At 46.6% G+C, this 19,563-nt stretch overlaps 1 protein-coding gene across 1 annotated transcript; it reads right to left on the bottom strand.

Moving 5' to 3' along the window:
• Nucleotides 1-1,065: 1,065 nt before the first annotated feature.
• Nucleotides 1,066-13,787, bottom strand: Ces3 (carboxylesterase 3). The gene is made up of 13 exons (XM_047530030.1): nucleotides 13,650-13,787; nucleotides 12,324-12,528; nucleotides 12,079-12,217; nucleotides 11,797-11,930; nucleotides 11,167-11,320; nucleotides 10,945-11,049; nucleotides 9,489-9,584; nucleotides 8,981-9,121; nucleotides 3,938-4,018; nucleotides 2,781-2,928; nucleotides 1,980-2,129; nucleotides 1,746-1,824; nucleotides 1,066-1,628 (listed from the first exon to the last, which is right to left on the bottom strand). Exons 1-13 carry the CDS (start codon nucleotides 13,729-13,731, stop codon nucleotides 1,433-1,435), a joined length of 1,710 nt encoding a protein of 569 aa, XP_047385986.1. The 5' UTR covers nucleotides 13,732-13,787; the 3' UTR covers nucleotides 1,066-1,432.
• Nucleotides 13,788-19,563: the final 5,776 nt, after the last annotated feature.

Here is a 19,563-nt window from a genome sequence, read left to right on the forward strand (position 1 = left end):
GTTCTTCAGCTTTCTGCTTGTGTGTCCTTCCTTCTTTCCCTGTCCTCCAGGTCTGAACTGGTCTCTCTGTTTTCACAGATTTGGGTCCCAGAAACACACATGGGTACTGTTTACTGATCAGGCTTCCTACCAGTTTATGGGGAAAACTTCCCTGGTGGAGGGAAGGGGTTGAGAACAGGAAAACTTCAATATCATACAAAGACCTTGAACTTGTCCTCAGGGAGACAGGAAGTCACAGGGAGTCTTTGAGCAGGGGAATGATATGATTCAGAACCCCTCTGACTTTGTGTCTCTCCTTCCTGCCTCAAATGGGTTTTTCCAGAACATAACAGTCCTAGTTGCAAATGTTTTTCATGTAACCATCAGCAGCCAGGAACTCCTCTGGCTGAGAAAGGCTATATATGGGATTGGAACTGGTAGAATAGGAAAGTGGGGCAAGGGAAGACATTGGGAGAATATAAAAATCCAGATTTTTTTATGGTGCTGGGGATTGAATCCAGGGTCTTTCACATACCAAGCATATACTCTATCACTGAGTTACACTTCTAGTCTCATTTTCCCCAAATGGGAAGGGAGGGAGGAACCCAGGCACTTGGGCTGGGAGTTTGTATCCCAGTTCCTGAGCATCAAGGCTGTAATTGGAAAAGATTGTGCCTAGTGAGGGTGGCACTGCTGGATTCTGTTCTGTCTTATGCAGGGGCTAAGACTAGGTGGCAGAGAGAAGGGGACTCTGCCTTAGTACGAGGCCTCTGCAGGTTAAGATCTCTTCTAGATTGAATTCCTCTGGTGTCCTAGGACTTCCCCACTCTTGAAATGCTTTTGAAAACCACCCTGCTGGCCAGGGCAGATAATACCTGTGGGGGACTGAGCATGGTTTGGGCCCTGAGGGGCCTGAGTTCAAGTACAGTAGCCACCATTCACAAATTCTCTACCTGCCACTCACCCTCCAAATGTCCCCTGACTTCAGGTCCTGCCTTATCCTGGTATGGATGACAGAGTAAGGTCAGGCTGATCCCCACTTTCAGAGACCTCCTCTGGTGGGGACAAAGACCCAGACACAGTGTGAACCTAGAGCAGGCTGTGATTTAATTAACACCTGCTTGGGGCCACATGGCTTGGGGAAGACTGGGAAGGCTTCCTGGGGGAAGGGATCCTCTGGAGAGCTTGAAGAATGTGCTGGAACTTGCCATGAAGCCAGTGGTAGGGCATTTCAGGGACTTGTGCAAAGTCCCAGAGGCAGGAAGCAGGCTAGTGACATTTCGAACAGTGCCATGCCAGTCCTGCAGAGGCTGATTGATGTTTTAAGGGACGTGAGCCCACAATAGCCTAGGTTAGATTAAAGTCTCTCTTAGCAGGAGCAGAAAAAGAGGCTGCCTTCTTGGGACTTTGACACCCTTTGGGTTGGCCCCAGTCTAGAAGGCCCAGGCCTGCCTCAGAGATCCTCTTGGCTTTTCCTCCTCTTCTGCTGTTGGTGCCACTGTTGGATCTTGTTGGGGAGCGTCTCTGTCCAGAACTGCATTCGGGCCTTCTTTAGCTTTTGCCTGATTCGTGGCATGGGGCCAATCTCCAGGTATTGCTCCGACTTATTGAACTGGGGCCAAGGAGGTAGCCCTTTGCCATTGGGGTCCCTGGGCAAGAGGAATGAATGAGAACCAAGGTTTTTTGTATTGACCCTCTTGGGGGCAGGTCTGAGTGTCTCAGGCCCTAAACCTCAGGTTTAAAGCCAGCCATGCTCACTCACTCACCCTGTTCGAGCAAATTGGGTCCACTGGGCCATCATGGTGAGGCTCAACTGCTTCTCTTCCTCTGTGGCTTCTGGAAAGGCTGGCGGGGGAAACAGACCTGGATTAGGGTTGATGGGATCTAGAGGGGATCCAAGGGTCTCTGCAACTGGCTGGAGACCTCTGTCTCCACAAGCCTACCCTGAAACCTTGGAGCATGGCAGCCCAGGGACTGCATGTCTGTCTGTCTGTCCATACCTAGGAGGGAGCGCTCATTCATGAGGAAAGGACCTCCGAACATGAAGGTACTCTCAGCCCCATGGTCAGCCTTGACCCAGGCTGGTTTGATCTTCGCAAAAGAACTGGGTGGATGCTGGAACTCATAGAAAAAGACGGGGCCTCCAGAATCTGCAGAAAGAGGGCAGGATTGGAGTTAGGTACCCACATGATCAGGCCCTGCCTGTGGCTGTACAAGCTGGTGATAACACCAATTTTAGTCATAGAAATGATGAAGATAAAATGATTAGCAGGACGCATTGCTGAACTACTGCTAGGTGTTGGGTCCCACTCTGTAAGCTGAATGTGTACTGTCATTTAATCCTCATAACAACTTTGAATTAATTATCCCCATTTGACAAATGAGGAAAGTCAGGCACAGAGTAGTTCATTATCTTGCCCAGGGTCACCAAGTGAAGAACTTGGAGCTATTCTAGAACTGTGTCAGAGAATGGTGGCTGATCTTGATGGAAGCGAGATTTCTCCCAGGAAAAGCAAGGAAAGAAGACAAAATGATCCATACATTGAATGAATCCTGACAACTGGTGAAGAGCCCTGCTGGGTGACCTCTGACAAATCTCTGTACCTCTCTGAACTTCTGTTTTCTCCTCTTTCTGCCAGAGACACCTCTCACTACTATGATGCTGCATCCCAGAAAAAGAGGGCTTTGGGAGTGGCAGAAGGGTACAAGGCAAAGGGTATCAGGGGAATGTTACCTGTAATAACCCAGCTCCTGGGCTCAAGTGGGGGGGGGAGGGGGCAGATGGTCAGGGATAGGCTTACCCTGGAGGTTTCTTGAGAAATTCAAGGCAGGAAAGTAGATAAGGACATCGCCCATCATTTCCTGGAAGCTGTGTCTTCTGGCTTGTGCATCTGAGTTACTATCTACGTATTCGTCTATGATAGTGACCATCATCTCAGGGGGCACATCCTGGGGTGAGAGGTCATGTTCAGGCCTGCTCAGTTCCCATAGCTCTGACAGACCTTACCAAGAAGCCCTACACCCTCCAGCATGGGTTCCTCCAAATGTCAGAGTTCATATTCCAGTGGTCAGTCACCTGCCTTCTTGCTTCCCTGGGAGTTCTAGATGGTGTCTGGGTAGGATAAGCTCAGTTTTGGAGTCAAATCCTAGCTCTGTGGCCACTGCTTTGTTGTGTGACCTTAGACAGGGTGGCTGAGCCTCTCCGAAAGGCAGTCTTTGCCTGGCAGGTTTGTTTGACAGTCTACCTGAAGTTTTCAGCATGGAAGAGAAGACATGAATTTGGAGTGATTGGGATAACTGGGAAAGTGACCAGGGCTGGGGTCTGACCCTAATTCCATCTGTCATCTAGTGGCTCAGGCTCTGGGGTGAGACAGAGCTGACTCAAGATCTGTCTCGGCTCCTTACCTACCATAAGCCTCAGTTTCTTAGCTGTAAAATGGAGATAATGAAAGTCCCTACTTCACACCTGAAATCCCAGCAGCTCCAAAGGCTGAGGCAGGAAGATCAAGAGTTCAAAGCCAGCCTCAGCAAAAGTAGGGCACTAAGCAACTCAGTGAGACCCTGTCTCTAAATAAGATACCAAATAGGGCTGGGGATGTGGCGCAGTGGTTGAGTGCCCCTGAGTTCAATCCCTGGTACAAAAAAAAAAAGTCCCTACTTCACAGACTTGCTGGGATGGCTGAAGGAGATCAATGCCTGTCCTTGTGCTCAGGATAGCATAGTCCCCAGTACATAGGATGTACTACTCATTAAGGATCAGTGACAATGATTATGATGATGATAATGATTTTCCTTTGAGAACCACATTGACTCGTCCAAGGGGATCCATGGGTGGAACTAAAACTCAGCAGTTGGATCAAGGGGCTTGGTGAAGGTTGAATATCTGTGAGGGCTAAAAGGTAGCATACTGTGATGGATCAGATACCCACCAGCCTCCTCCCCCTGCTTCTTGCCTCACCGAATCCATCATGAAGGGTCTCAAGATGGTCAGCATGTCTTCCCGGCTCATCTGCTCCATCTTATCCATAAGACCCCAGGCCTGTGGCAAAAAACAAGTCCCTCTCAGTACAGCTGGACCACAGCCCCCCCCACTCCCAGCTCTGGGCAGGGCAGGAACGTGTTCACAACCCTGCATCCACAAATTCATTATGGAGTCTGTGTGGCCAAACCCACAAGTCCAAAGACCTCAAAAGATAAACCTCAGATTGGTGGTTGAGGGGTGGTGACTGGGAACATTAGCACCACATACAACAGGCAGTGGTTGATGATGATACCCTAGGAAATGAGATCATTTTTTCAATATTTTTATAGAATAATATTAAGACCCCCAGGGACTATAGCAGGAGCTACAGGTAAAGTTAAAAATGTCCAATGTTGGCTTTATATAATTTACAGTTAACAGCACTGAAGCCTGACTCCCTGGGTTTAAGTCTCAGCTCTGCCACTTACTAGGTACACAACTTGGACAAGTTACTTAAATTCATTGTGCTTCAAGTGTCCTAATCTGTAAACAAAGAATGGTAATAACCTACTAGTATGGTTTGGATCTGGAATGTCCCCCCAAAAACTCATGTGCAGCTTGTGTAGAAAGCATGGTTCCCAAAGCAGGAAGGTTCAGGGTGGGACTTTTAGGCAATGATTGGATCATAAGAGCTCTGACCTCATCAGCGGATCAATCCCTTTTATGGTCCATTGATCTGAATGAATTAGTGGGAGGTGGGATCTAGTTGGGGGAAGTAGGTCACTGGGGGTCCTGGAAGGGTTTATCTTTTCCCTGCCCCTCTCCTCCTGATTTCCAGCTGCCAGGAATGGAGCAGATTTCTTCCTCCATACTCTTCCGCCATAATGCTGTGCCTCACCTCAGGCCCAGAGTGATAGAGTCAGCTGACCATAGACTGAATCCTCTGAAACCATGAACCAAAATAAACTTTTCCATTGCTAGTTTCTTGTCAAGTATTTTGGTCACAGTGACAAAAAACTAACACACCTGCCCCACAGGATTGTCTCAAAGACTGAGTGTGTTAATGTACAACACAGTAGTTCTGACAGAGAGTAAGCACCATGAGATGTTAGTCATTAACATTCATTTCATTGCTACTAGGCTCTTTGTTAATCTTGTAAGAATAGGAATAAAAATTCATGGATGAGCAAATAGTGTCTCCTAGTCCTCAGTATCTCAGAAGGTGATCTTATTTGGAGAAAACGACCTTAACAAAAATAATTAAGTTAAGCTGGGTGTGGTGGTGCATGCCTGTAGTTCCAGCTACTCAGGAGGCTGAGGCAGGAGGATCACAAGTTTGAAGCTAGCTTGGTTGATTTGGGGGGACCCTATTGCAAATAAATAATAAAAAGGGCTCAGTGGTAGAGCACCCTGGGTTCAGTCCCCAGTGCCGCAAAGCAAACACACTCCTCACCTCAAAGGTAATTAAGATGATTACAGAGGTAACCATTAGAGTGGGATCTCATTCAATATGATTGGTATCCCTCTATAGGGGAGATATGGACACTGAGACAGACACACACAGAGGGAAGACCATGTGAAGACAGGGTAGATAACAAACCAAGGTATGCCTGTGGCTACCTGAAGCTAAGAGAGAGTCCCTGAACGATTCTTCCCCACAGCATTCAGAAGTACCAGAGAACCAATCTTGATGGCACCTTGATTTTAGACTTCTGGCCTCTGTAACTGTTAGGCAACAACTTTCTGTCATTTAAGCCATTCATATTGTGGCACTATGTTATGCAAAGTGATATAATGATCTTGAAGGAGAACAAGGGTAGAGAGTCTATTCTTCTCAATTTCAATAGTAATTGATATAGTGTAGTAGTGCCATGAAGATAGACACATATATTAATGGAATAGAATGGAGAGTTCAGAAATAAATCTTTATATTTATGGTCAGTTGATTTTCAACAGGGATGCCAAGATAATTCAGTAGAGAAAGAAGTTTTTTTAAAAAAGAGGGTATTAGGATAACTGGATAACCACATACCAAAAAACCTCTAAAACCATATTCAAAAATTAACTTCAAATAAGTTTGTAAATCTATATGTAAGAGCTGAAATTATAAAATTCTCAGAAAAAAACAAAGGGCTAAATCTTTGTAATCTTGGATCAAGCAATCCATCTTTTTAGATATGCAACAAAAATACAAGCAACAAAAGGGAAAAAAAAATAGATGAACTTCATAGGATTGAAAACTTGAGTGTTAAAAAGGAAACTACCAAGAAGGTAAAAAAACAACCCATAGAATGGAAGAAAATATTTGCAAATCATGTCTGATAAGGAACTTGTATCCAGAATATGTAAAAAACTTACAATTCAACAACACTATCAACAAAAGACAAATAATCCAATTTTAAAATGGGCAAAGAATTTGAATAGACATTTCTCCAAAGAAGATATAAAAATAACCAATAGGTCTGGGGATAGAGATCAGTGGCAGAGCACTTGTCTAGCATGCATAAGGCCCTAGTTCAATCTCTAGCACCACCAAAATACAAAGGCCAATATGTACCTGAAAGATGCTCAAACATCTTTAGGAAAATGCAAATCAAAATAAGATACTACTTCACATTCACTAGGGTGGTTGGAATCAAAATGAGAGAAGCAAAACAGGTGTTGACAAGAATGTAGACAAATTGGAACTCTCACACACTGTTGGAGGAAACGTAAAATCATGTGGTCACTTTGGAAAACAGTCTTGCAGGTTCTCAAATGATCAAATATATTTGCCATATGACCCAGCAATTCTATTCCCACATAAATAATCAAAAGAAATTAAAACATCTGTGCTACTGTATAGATGTGGTTTGAGTGTCCCCTCCAAGTGTTCATGTGTAGGAAGTTCAATCCCCAGTATGACAATATTGGGAGACCGTGCGCATTTAAGAGGTGAGGCCTAGTTATTGGAAGCCTGACCTGGGAAAGGATTAACATAGTTCTCATGGGATTCCTGGTGAGTTCTTGTAAGAACCAGTTGTTATAAAAAGAGCCCCTCCCCTGCTGTCTGGTACATGATCACTCCCAGCACTGTGATATAATCCCACATCAGCAATCCAGCCCATGAGGGGATCATCAGATCCCCCACCATGTTGTTTGGAATTTCAGCCTCCAAAACTATGAGCTAAATAAACCTCTTGACAAATTACTCAGCCTCAAGCGTTTCCTTATAGTGATGCAAAACTAACTAATACAATATATTTGCATAAAATTTGTATATGAATGTTTATAGCAGGATCATGCATAATAACCAAAAAGGTGGCAACAACCCAAATGTCTATCAACTGATAGATAAATGGATAAACAAAATGTGGTACAGCCATATAATTGACTCTGCAGCCATAAAAAGGAATGGAGTACTGATACATGCTATAACATGAATGAATCTTGAAAACACACAATGTTAGTGAAAGAAGTCAGACACAAAAAGCCACATATTTTGTGTGTGCATTTGTATGAAATGTTCTGAATAGGCTTATCCATAGATTTGACAGAAAGTAGATCAGTAGAGACAGAAAGTAGGTTAGTAGTCGCTAGGGGTTGAAAGAGAGGGAACAAGGAGTGACTGCTAAGGGGATTGGGCTTCTTTTAAGAACAATGCAAATATCCTGGAATAAGATAGCGGTGATGGTTACACATCTTTGCAAATATACTAAAAAACATCAAATACTAGTCTTTATAGGGGTGAATTTTTATGGTGTATAAATAATATCTCAATAAAGCTGATATTTTTTAATTGACGTTCTGCAAATGCTGGTAAGGTTACAAGGAAACTTGTGGACTCAAGTTGCTGGTGGCAGTTTAAACTGGTGTAGCAATTTCAGAAAGTGCTATGTCAATGGCAATATGTAAGAAGTGGACAGGTTTCTGTGAGAGGTATGGATTACTTTCTAATGCGAAAGTTTTACCATGGATATTGAGTCAACATTGAGTTTGGTGAAAATTTTACACTTGTGCTACTGTGGATGATAAGGAGTGCAAGGGAATGCCTGCCCCAGATGCAGGGAGCAGGCCTTGGATTCACTGAGGCTGAGAAACAACCTCAGCGTAGGTCCTGGGCATAGGCAAGATTGCACAGGTCTTGGGAGCCAGCCAGCACTCTGTCATTTTTATGTTCACAGCTGTATATCAATAGTGTGCGGACAAGGTGTCTGCCAGAGCCTGGGACATTGACCTGGAAACTTGTACAAGCTTTGTCCTTGAGTGTCAAGATTACATGAGCCTTTCATACTGTGTAAGCAAATGCCCCTCCTGGGGATTGATTACAAAAGAATAAGTCAGAGGACAAAAGCTGTGCACATGAAGGTGTTCACTGCACCATTTGCTGCAGTGGCAAAAAGCAGAAGCTGCCCAAATGCCAAAGTGAAGAAACATGATGAGACTCTCCTTTGTGGGAGGTTTGCAGCCATTAAAAGTGATGGTTGGGCTAGGGTTGTAGCTTAGTGGTTGAGTGCTTTGCCTAGCATGTTCAAGGCCTGTGGTTTCATCCCCAGCACTACAACAAACAGACAGAAAAGATTGCTGCAGAGATGAGTAGACAAGTGAGAATGACGTAAGAAGTTGCTCAGGAGGAAAGCACAATGTTGATATTTCGCAGGGATTTCTGGGCACAGAATGGACTGGAAGGTACTTGTCCCATGACTCGATGCTGTCTGAACTCTCAGAGTCTTAGGTAGTCAGTCTCTCAGGTACAGAGTAAAACAAATCAGTCTCCAAGAGCCTAATGTATAAACAAGATACCAACAGGAATATGCTGTGGATTGGAACTGCCCAGACCACTTTGTGCAAAAACCAGATCCCCCAAAAGGAAATATATTGCTTTGTGAAAATGAAACTGAGCAACCTGAGCAAGTCCCTTAAACTTGAGTCTCAGCTTTTTTACCTACCAAATGGGAGGAACAGGAGTGCTCAGTGCACAGGATTGTGGTGGTGATGTTGGTGTGGGAGAAGATTGACTGGGAAGGGTCCCAAAGGATACAGGTGCTGGAGAACACTCACCCTGGGAATGAGCCAGGCAAACTCATGATTGTTGACACCCAGGAGGAAGGGCACAGAGTAGAATTGCCCCTCCTTTAGGAGTTCCCGGGGACTTTTGGGAAAGAAGGAGCCATCAATGGTGTAGGAAGAGACCAGATTATTCTGTAGGAGAAAACAAGGCAGAAGGCCCCTGAGTCAGGACCAAGCCTCAAAGGGTATAACCCTAGGGGTCACCCAGCTGCATGACTGAGTGACTGACCCTTGAGGGAAGTTGAGGAGATGGAGGTCATTGGAACTGGGGGCTCAGGGGAAGTAAGGAGACCTGGAGCAGTTGCTGCTTCCAAACAGATGTCTTCCCTAGCAGCTAGGGTCTATCCTTGGGGCTGGGGTGGATCCTCAGCTCCTTCCCCTCATGGATGGCTGCCCCAAGTCTCACCTCAGACTGGTGACTTCTCCTCTGCTCCCAAAGGAGCTGGACAGGACCCTCTCTGTGCTATTGTGTGTCCCCATCCCCCAAGAGGATACATACCGACAGGTTGATCAGCTCTTGCCCTTTCTTCTGCTGAAGGCACTGTACCAGCTCAGCCGGGGAGTCAGAGCTGCAGGCCAAGGAGCGTGCTACATTCTGGAGAAAGACATGTCTTGCTTCCCTCTCAGTCACCCCTACCCCCCATCCCTCCAGTCCACTCCTTTTCATACACAGCGGGTGCATCTGTAGAACACTGGGCTGTTATGTCACAGATCAGGTCCAAGTCTGGCCAGATACCTGCCACCACCCCTGAGAGGCCCATCTCTGCCCTGTGTAGCCCCCAGTGACATCAAACTGCCATTCCCTGTTGCACGGGGTTGGGGGAATGCCCTTTGCCCCTCTGAGAACTGTGTTTTTTTCTGTGTCAGTACAGTTTGTGGAGTGAAAGAGAAACAGAGATAGTGTTTGAAGAGAGAGGAGCTCCATCAGACCAGTGTGAGGGTGGCAGGGGATGCTGTGGCTAGAGCAGGCCAGGGGTCAGGTAGGAAGTGAGGCTGTTAGGGACAACTTCAAGGGAAGGACCTAAAGTGTGAGGTGAGAAAATCTCCACGGCAGGGCCATGGACACCTTTTTGCCCAGTTAAGAGGCAATGTGCCCTGTAGAGCTTCCTGAATCATCTTGCACCAGGGATTATAGTGTTCCGCCACTCCTCCACCTTTGGGAACTGGAGCCAGGAGAGCTCACTGATCCAGCCTCCCCTCGTCCCTGTCCTCATTGCTGGTCTTCCCCTGCCCCATCACAATCTCTCTGGCCTGGTTCTCCCTTGACTATCTCCCTGGCCTCCTGACCTCTAGAGTTGCTCCCTTCAGTCCAGTTTCCACTCTGAGTAGCTCAGACTCATCTTTGCCCTGCTTTTTCCTACCCTCTGGATCAAGTCCAGGACCATTGCATGGCCTGTGAGCTCTCTGCAATGCCTCCCATTTCTCCAGCTCCTTCACTTCCTGCTCTTTCCCTTAACTGCTCTATTCCCTACCTAATGGCTTCCTGCTTCCAGGACCTGTCACAGTCTCACACCTGCAGCCTTTGCAGGTGTGTGTAGTTCCCCTTCGAGAACCCTCTGACTTCCCCTAGCAATTCCTCACAAGACTGTCAGTGGGAATCTAGGGGGGATCCAGAGGTTGAATGGAGAGCTCTCAAACAGCAGGGTGGTTGGGAATAGAGAGTTCCCCAAGGACCCTTGGGGAAATGTGTGCTCCCCAAGACCTCACACTGGGGAGGAGGCCAGAGGTGATCCATTTAGGGGTGTCCTCCTCCAGGAAGCCATGCCTGACTGCCCAGCTGCTGGAATACATGTCATTCCTCTGAGTCTCTGAAGGGGCTGTGTGTTATTCATCATGGTTGGTCCCTCTCTGACAACAGGAAACTCCCTGTCAGTGACTGCCTCCCACTCTGAGACCCTAGGGCCAGCACAAGTTGAGTGTGGAGGCATGGAGTAAGAGGGTGAAAAAATACAGACCTGAGTTTTGGGCCATGGGTTGAGTTCCATGAGCCCTGGCATGGTGATGACCCCACTTTGTGCTATGGCTCTGTGGAACAGCCCTGTAGCCATCGGAGACAGGACCTGGGTACAGTGGAGAGGATTGGTGACTATCAAAAGAGACCAGAGGAGCTGAGAGGTATGGGGCTGCAGTAGCCCTCCCAACCTAGCCACAATTGCTAACTTCCTGTGATGACTCACCAGTGCAGAGACGATGGTGCCACCAGCAGATTCACCAAAGATGGTAACACAGTTGACATCACCCCCAAAGGGGGTGATGTTTCCCTGCACCCAGCGTAGAGCAGCCACCACATCTAGGAAGCCCTGGTTGCCAGGCACATGCTTGTCCCCAGTGCTAGGGGGCAGGGTGGGGTAGTGGTTAGCTCAAAGTGACTCCCCAGACACATTTTCCTTGACCATTGCAGGTTTGCTTTGAATCAGCCACCAGGATGATGAACTTTCCTCTGCTCCCAAAGTCACCTGGCTATGAGCTACGCTTGGCACCTCTATGTGATATGGACAAGTCTAACAGTCTGACTTTCAAATGGTTGCATAAGCTTGTTGCTCTTTGACCCCAGTCCCTCCTGGGAATCTGGCCCTAGCCCAGGAAGTCAATACCATTTATCCTAGGGACCAAGTTCAATATACAATTCCAGCTTTGACTGGGCCCATTCCCAGAGTGGAGCCTCAGGGAAGCACCACTCTCTGCCCCAATCATTAGGATTTCAGTGCTCTCCATTCAGCTCCTGGTCATCTACCCTAGGTCCTTAGTTCTTTCATGAGTTGACTTTTCCAGGGCAGTCAATGCCTTCTGCCCGGCATCTATCTCACCTGAAAAAGCCAAAGATCCCAAGGCGGTACTGGACTGTGACCACCAACACATCCCCATAAGCAGCCAGAGCTGATCCATCCTGGGAGGTGGCAGAGCCAACCATCAGAGAGCCTCCATGGATCCATACCATGACCTGCAGAGATAACCGTGGGGCAGTGATCCCAGCTTCTGGGATCCAGTTGCCCAAGGATTAGTTCAGGGCATTCTCAGGACCTCCAAGGTGGTTTGGGAACACCTGAGGGCAGGTGGGCAGGGTGGATATGAATCTCTGGGCTGTATACCGGCTTCCTGGAACCTTCAGTGGCCTCAGCTGGACTGTAGATGTTGAGGACCAGGCAGTCCTCAGAAACAGAGAAGAGTTGGTGTTTTCCATTGAGTATAAATCTGCTAGTGTCCATTCTTTTCACATCCTGCAGGCACCTGTGGCCAAGGATGAACCGGAGAGCCAGGTAATCAGCCTCACAAGCTCTGGCAGATAGATCCCTGCCAAATGGCCCCCTTGTCCACCCCTGCCTGGGCTACTCACATGGGGGGATCAGTGCTGGCATCCCGCACACCCTCCCAGGGTTGTGCTGGGAGTGGAGCTGAGAACCGGAGAGGCCCCAGAGGTGCCTGAGCGAATGGGATGCCCAGGAAGACATTCACGAGGCGATCTGTGCCCTTCACACCCACCTGTTGACCTCGCACACGGCCTAGTGGGGTGTCCACTTCAGGACCAGTTACTTGGGGCTCTGAGGGCAGGATGTAGGGGTAATGGGGTGAGTTTGCAGGGTCCATGAGAGGATGAAAGATGGTCTCTCAGAAGGAAGGATACACTTGCTCTCCGAGCCCCTGTACTTCCAGGCTCTGTTCTGAGCACTGCCATGCGGCATCATGGTTAACTCCCCCAGCAGTCTGCAAGTTGAGTCCTTTGATTACCCCTTTAATTTCCCCCAACTTCCTCCTTTTGGCATCATTATTGCTCCCCTCCATGGCCAAACCACACCTACTGTGGGGCCTTGGGCCTTGGACCAGTCACTTGTCCACTTGAACCTCAGATTATTCATCTGCTAAAAGAAAAATATAATCATGTCTTTATTTTCTATATTCTATTCTTTACTTTCTATATTATGTTCGATATCTGGAGCCTTGTTGACCTTGGAGGGACCACCCCTACCAGGGTCAGTCAGTTTCTAAAGAGGAGACAACATGTTGGGAAGCAAGTCATTCAATATGAGCTGATCCAGAGCCATACCCCAGCCACCTCCTCAATGAGTTTTCACAATCCTGGCCACTATCCACTAGCCCTGAGCACTCCTGGGCCAGGGATGAGACAACTTGGGACAGAGCCTCTATGCCCCAGAGTCTGCTGAAATTATTCAAACTAGCCTATCCCAAGCCTGCTTAACCTGCTTGCCTTTTCCTGCTTGGGGAAACAATAAAAGCTCATACCCACATTTTCCTCTCATTCCCTCTGCCACCTAGTAGGTTCCTTGGGTGGCTCTGCAGTGTGCCATGTGTCTTGTTTCTAGGCAACTGTGAATAAACTTCTTCCTTTGTGACAGTCCTTTGCACATCTGCCTGTCTTACCATACCCAACTAAAACAAATCCTGAGTCCCCTTAAAACATAAGGACAATTGCGTCCCTGGACATGGCTGCTCTGGGGATCACATAGACAGCAAGGGCAGAGCCACTGCCCAGATTGCATGCACATACCCTGGCATCCCTCCAAGCTGTGCCCCTTCCCTGAGTTGGCTGCCCACTCTTCCCAGTCCTTCCCTCCCTTCCCTTCTTTTCCCTCCCTCCCCTCCCAACTTGATCTTCCTGCAACCCAGAAATGTCCACTCTTCAGACCCAGTGAGTATGTCTTACCAGTGGCTGTGGTAGTAAATGCCAGAAACAGACAGCCCACCCATACCAGGGCACTGGACCCAGCATTTACCACTCTCTTCATATTCCTCACAACAGACTGTGGGCAGAAGCAACAGAAAATAAGTCAAAGACTCTGACCTTTGGCATCACTCATGTCTAAAGGGAGGTGTTATACAAACCTCCATGGTCCATCCCACTTGGCTGGTGACCAGCTCCAGGACTCAATGTCTCATTCTGTGACTAAGTCAGGAACAGAACTGGGAGAGTCCCCTGCAGAGGACCAAATATAATAGCCCAGCTGGGTTCAAATCCCAGCTCTCAGTGCTCACTGATTGCTGGTGGCCATGTGCTGAGCTGCTTTCCTCTGTAGGCTCTTCTGCCATGATGTTCTCTGTCTCACTTCAGGCCCAGAGTAATGGAGTAGACTGGCTAAGGATGGAACCTCTGAAACTGATGTTAACTGTCATGTCCTGAAGATACGCTCAGGAACTGAGGCCTCTGACCAACAGCCATGTGAATAAGCCATCTTGCAAATGGATCCTGCAGTTCCAGTCAAAACTTCAGATAACCACAACTCTTGCTGACACCCTAACCACAATCCCATGTGAGACCCTGAGCCAGAACCATCAGGCTAAACAGTTAAGATCCACAGAAGCTATGAGATAGTAAAAGTTTGTTGCTTAAAAAAAAAAAAAACCATCCAACCAACAACAACAACCCAGCTCTCACAAGACCCTGTATTCTCCTCAAGATGCCCTGAAGGAAAGGTGGCCAGTGACTTGGAGTGTAACTCTGAGTGGATCAGTAGGCCCCTGAGTAGGGGGACTGCTGTTCATTCTTTCTGCCAGGGGGGTGCCTGAGCCCGAATGCCAGGTGGGGGAAACTAATGTGATTTTTTGAAAAAATTGAGGTAAAATTCACTCAACATATAAGCAGCCATTGCAAAACTGACAATTCAATTCAGCTGGGCACAGTGACACATGCCTGTGATCCCAGGTACTCAGGTGGCTGAGGCAGGAGAATCACAAGTTTTGGGCAATTAAGCGAGATCCTGTCTCAAAATAAAAAATGAAAAGGGCTGAGGGTGTAGTTCAATGATACAATTCAGTGTCACACATAGTGTGTTCCCAATGTTACATAACTACCATACTTCTCTAATTATTAACTCTTATCACCCCAGCAAAACATCCCGTAAGCTAATAAGTAATAATTCTCCATTTCATTTGATAATCATTATTCTTCTGTTTGAATGGATTTACTTAGTCTGGATATATCATATAAAAAGAATCATATGATGTATGACCTCTTAGGTTTGACTTCTTTCACTTAGCATAAAGTTTTTCTTTTGTTGTTGTTGTTGTTTTGTTTTGTTACTGCGGAGTGAATCCAGGGGCACTCAACTACTGGGCCACATCTCCAGTCCTTTTTTGTATTTTATTTAGAGATAGGATCTCACTGAGTTGCTTAGGGCCTTGCTAAATTACTGAGGCTGGCTTCGAACTTGAGATCCTCCTGCCTCAGCCTCCTAAGCTGCTGGGATTACAGGTGTGCCCCACCACTCCTGGCAGCATAATGTTTTATATTGAGGTTTATCCAAGTTCTAGCATGTGTCAATATTTGTTATAGCCAAACAAAATTCCATTTTCTGTGTTTTAGTTCATTTTCTGTTATTATAATGAAATCCCTGAGGCAGGCTAACTCTGTAAGGAAAAGAGATTTAGCACTGGTACATAGCTCAATGGTAGAGTGCTTGCCTAGTAGCATGAGGCCCTGGGTTCAATCTCCAGTACTGCCAAAAACCAAACAACAGAGATTTATTTGGTTCAAAGTTCTAGAGGTTCAAAAGCATGACACCAGCGTCATCTTGGCTCTGATGAGGACCTTGTGGTAGATAAGACATACAGGAGGCAAAGACCTCATCTAGAAAAACAAGAATTCAGAGAGGCTGGGATCTCACAATTCCTTCTAAGTACATGCCCCTAATGACCCTAAGGACCTTACACCAGGCTCTACCTCTTAAAGTCTACCATCACTCATTGCCACACTAAACCAAACTTCGAGTATGCTAACCTTTGTGATATATGAACAAAATTCAGACCATAACATTCCATCCCTGGCCCAAGGTCCATGCCCTCACAATGCAAATGCTTTCATCCCCCCGCAAGAGTCTTAAAGTCTTAATTTCTTCCTGTGTCACTAAACAATCCAAGCATAACATCTCCTCTAAGAATCAAGGCAAACTCTTTCAGCTCTGAGTTCCTGTTAAAAAAAAAAAAAAGTCAAAAAGCAAACACAAGGGCTGGGGTTGCAGCTCAGTTGTAGAGCGCCTACCTAGCACATGTGAGGCACTGGGTTTGATCCTCACATCACCTAAAAATAAAATAAATAAAATTAAGGAACTGTGTTCATCTACAAGTAAAAAATATTAAAAAACAAACAAACAAACAAACAAACAAAAACACAGGTCAGGCATGGTGGTGCATGCCTGTAATCCCAGCAGCTCCGTTGGCTGAGGCAGGAGGATCTCAGGTTAAAAGTCAGTCTCTGCAATTTAGCGAAACCCTTAGCAATTCAGTGAGACCCTATCTCTAAATAATATATAAAAAAGGATTGGGAATGTGGTTCAGTGGTTAAATGCCCCTGGGTTCAATTCCCAGCACCAATCCCCCCAAAACAAAAACAAAAACAAAAACAAACAAACAAAAAATGAAAACAAGTACATACCTCCAAGATGCAATGGCAGGATGGGGAGAGGATAAATGTTCCTTTTGCAAAAGGAAGGAATTGAGAAGCAGAAAAGAGTAAATGGCCCCAAGAAAGACTGAACAACTCAGTAGGACTGACATGAAATTCTAAACCTCCAAGTCCAGCTTCTTGTGCACATTGCAGCAGGGGTGAATGGCTGCTCTCACAGTTGCATGCTGATGTGTGTGGCTTTTCGAGGCTGGTGTGGCATGCCACTGTTTCTCTACCTTTCTGGGTCTCCACTTTGGTTCCACTTTCTTAGCTCCATTATGCATTGTTCCACTGGGGATTCCCTGAGGAGACTCTAACCATGCAGCAAATTTCTGCCTGGTTTCAAAGGCTTTTCTTTTAAATGCAGAAGGAAGCCACCATGACCCCATAACTTTTGCACCTTGAATGCCTGCAGAACCTGCAACACGTGCACACCACAGAGATCTGCCAAGGGCACAAGTGCTGCGGGGCCTACTTGAACTACAGCTGCAGTGACTGCAAAGCACATCATCAGATAATTGGAATGCTGAGGTGGCCCCAACCAGTGAGTCTATAGATGGCAACCCAGTGATTTCTTCCAACTGCGACCTAGTACTGAGAATTGAACCCAGCGCCTCATGCAGACTAGGCGAGGGCTCTGCCACTGAGTTACACCCCCAGGCATTTTTATTTTATTTTGAGGCAGAATCTTGCTGGTCTCAGGCTTGCTATCCTCCAGACTCAGCCTCCTGAGTAGCTGTGATTACAGATGTGCACCATGTCCTTGAAACAAAGGAGGACTCCAAAGGGGAGACTGAGTTAAAGGACACTTAACTACTCACTTGACAAACATTAAATAAGTATTTGCTGGTCCCCAAACCTGCCAGGATATAGGCAACCCGACCTAGGCTCAGGAGCACCTGCCAAGCCTGAATTCCTGGAGGAAGGAGTGTCAGGGGCTCAGTCTCAGGAGGTCCCTGAAAACCATTATTGGCCTCTGCATTCCAATCCTGCCTCCCATAGGTTCCCACAGCCCAGCACGGTTGGGAGTTCATTTTCAGCACCTTTGGGGAGCAATCGTTATTCACCCGGATCTAAGCAGCCGGTATGCTGAGAGCACTGCTTCTCCTTGACCTAAACCCAATCAGCAAGGCTGCTGTGGATTCAGTTGCCCTTCCAAAGCCCTCTGGTTCAAGCCATGACCAGTCCCTGCCTGGGCAGATGCTGCCTTTATTCTCCTGGTCTAATTCATAGCTGGACTGTGGGGCTCCTCCCAGTTGAGTTGTGTTACAAACTCCTTTATTTCAACCGGACAACATAGTGCTTCTACTGGAGTCTGCGGTCCATCACTGCTGGGGTGAAGGTCGTCTTGTAATCTGCCACTTATGACACCATCTTACAGAGGTCCTGGCATTGATGATGCACAATGAAGAAGTGTCTCAGGAGTATATCTGTATAAGTGTGTGTGTGTATGTGTGTGTGTGCACTTTTGTGTGTACACATGTATAGTATGCATAGAGAGAGAGAGAGAGAGAGAGAGAGAGAGAGAAAAAAGAGTGCAGAGAAGAAGATGGAGATGGAGTCTCAAAGTCTAGGGAAACCAGGCATGGTGGTGCACGCCTGTAATCCCAGTGGCTCAGGAGGCTGGGGCAGGAAAATAGCACGTTCACAGCCAGCCTCAGCAACTTAGCAAGGCCCTGTCTCAAAATAAAAAATAAAAAGGACTAGGAATGTCGTTCAATGGTTAAGTGCCCCTGGGTTCAATCCCTAGTACCAAACCAAACCAAACAACAAACAAAAAACAAAACAAAAGTCTAGGGAAATGGGATACCGCTACACACCCATTCAATATAATCAAAATTTAAAACTCATAAAGAAACTGGTGGTGAGGATATGAAGCAACTGGCACCCTCATATATGGCTGGTTGGGAGGCAAAATGATAACAGTTATTTTGGAAGACATTTTGACATTTTCTTAAAAGTCAAACACATATTTGTCATATAACTCAGCAATTACCTCTCAGGTCTTTAAAAAAATTTGTTTGTAGTACTGGGGGTAAACCCACAGATGCTATACCTCTGAGTTACATCCCCAGACCTTTTTATTTTTTATTTTGAGACAAGGTCTCACTAAGGCCTCAAACTTGCCATCCTCTTGCTGCAGACTCCTGAGTGGCTAGGATTACAGGCCTGTGCCACTTCACCTTGCACTCTAAGGTCTTTATCCAAAAGAAATGAAAGCATGTATACACAGATAGTCATGTCTAAGAATGTCGAGATCAACTCTATTAAATATAGCCCCCAAACGGAAGTCACTCGGATGTACATCAACTGGTAAATGGATAAAGTGTGGCAGATGTGTACATGCAAGGCCACTCTCCAATAAAAGGAAAGAACTGTCACTTGAATCTGAAAATCATTACGCAAGTGACACAGTCAGTCACAAATGACTCCTTTGCTAGAATATTCTAGAAAGGCAATCTACAGCACCAGAAAGCAATCAGGCAGTTGCCAGGGAGCTGAGGTCACGATGATGATGGAATATAAATGGGCACTTGGGAACGTTTTGGAGCTTAAGAAGCATTCCAAACCTGAAGTGGTGCTGGTTACACGTCTCCTACCTTTGCTCAAATTTACCAAACTTTGCAGCTAAAATGGGTGAATTGAATTCATGGAGATTATCCACAAGAAAGCTCTTACAAAGAATTACCGAACCTACTGTAAGCTGAAAACTACTCTGAGGACCCAGTTTGGGAAGCGACCTGTGCATGCTCAGAACTGTAAACCATACAGGGACATGTTTACATCAGGAGCACAACAAAAGTTTTCAGAACGCAGTGGAAGTAGTATGCACCAGTCCACACACACCAAGCACTGAAAAGAGACTAAAGAGCCAGTCAGCCCAGGCTTACTGTGATCCTAGCCTGCCACCTGGTGTCCACGATAGGCAACATGGCAAGCTTCATCTTCCACCCTGAAAGCCATGGTGCCCTGTGGTTGGGCTGAAACATGCTGGATGACAGAGGGGATTTTCTCTGCTGGGAAAACTGGTCCCCCATGGAGGCAAGTTGGGGAGAGGTAGGGCATAGGGGGAGTCTCAGGGTCCATGGAGTAAGGGACACAGCCTTTCCATGACAGAAAATGCTTCAGAGAAACAAAGGTGCATATTGAGCTTAATTTGGCACCTTTGATTGCTGAG

Source organism: Sciurus carolinensis, chromosome 16, assembly GCF_902686445.1.
Source record: "Sciurus carolinensis chromosome 16, mSciCar1.2, whole genome shotgun sequence".
NCBI classification, from domain to species: domain Eukaryota; kingdom Metazoa; phylum Chordata; class Mammalia; order Rodentia; family Sciuridae; genus Sciurus; species Sciurus carolinensis.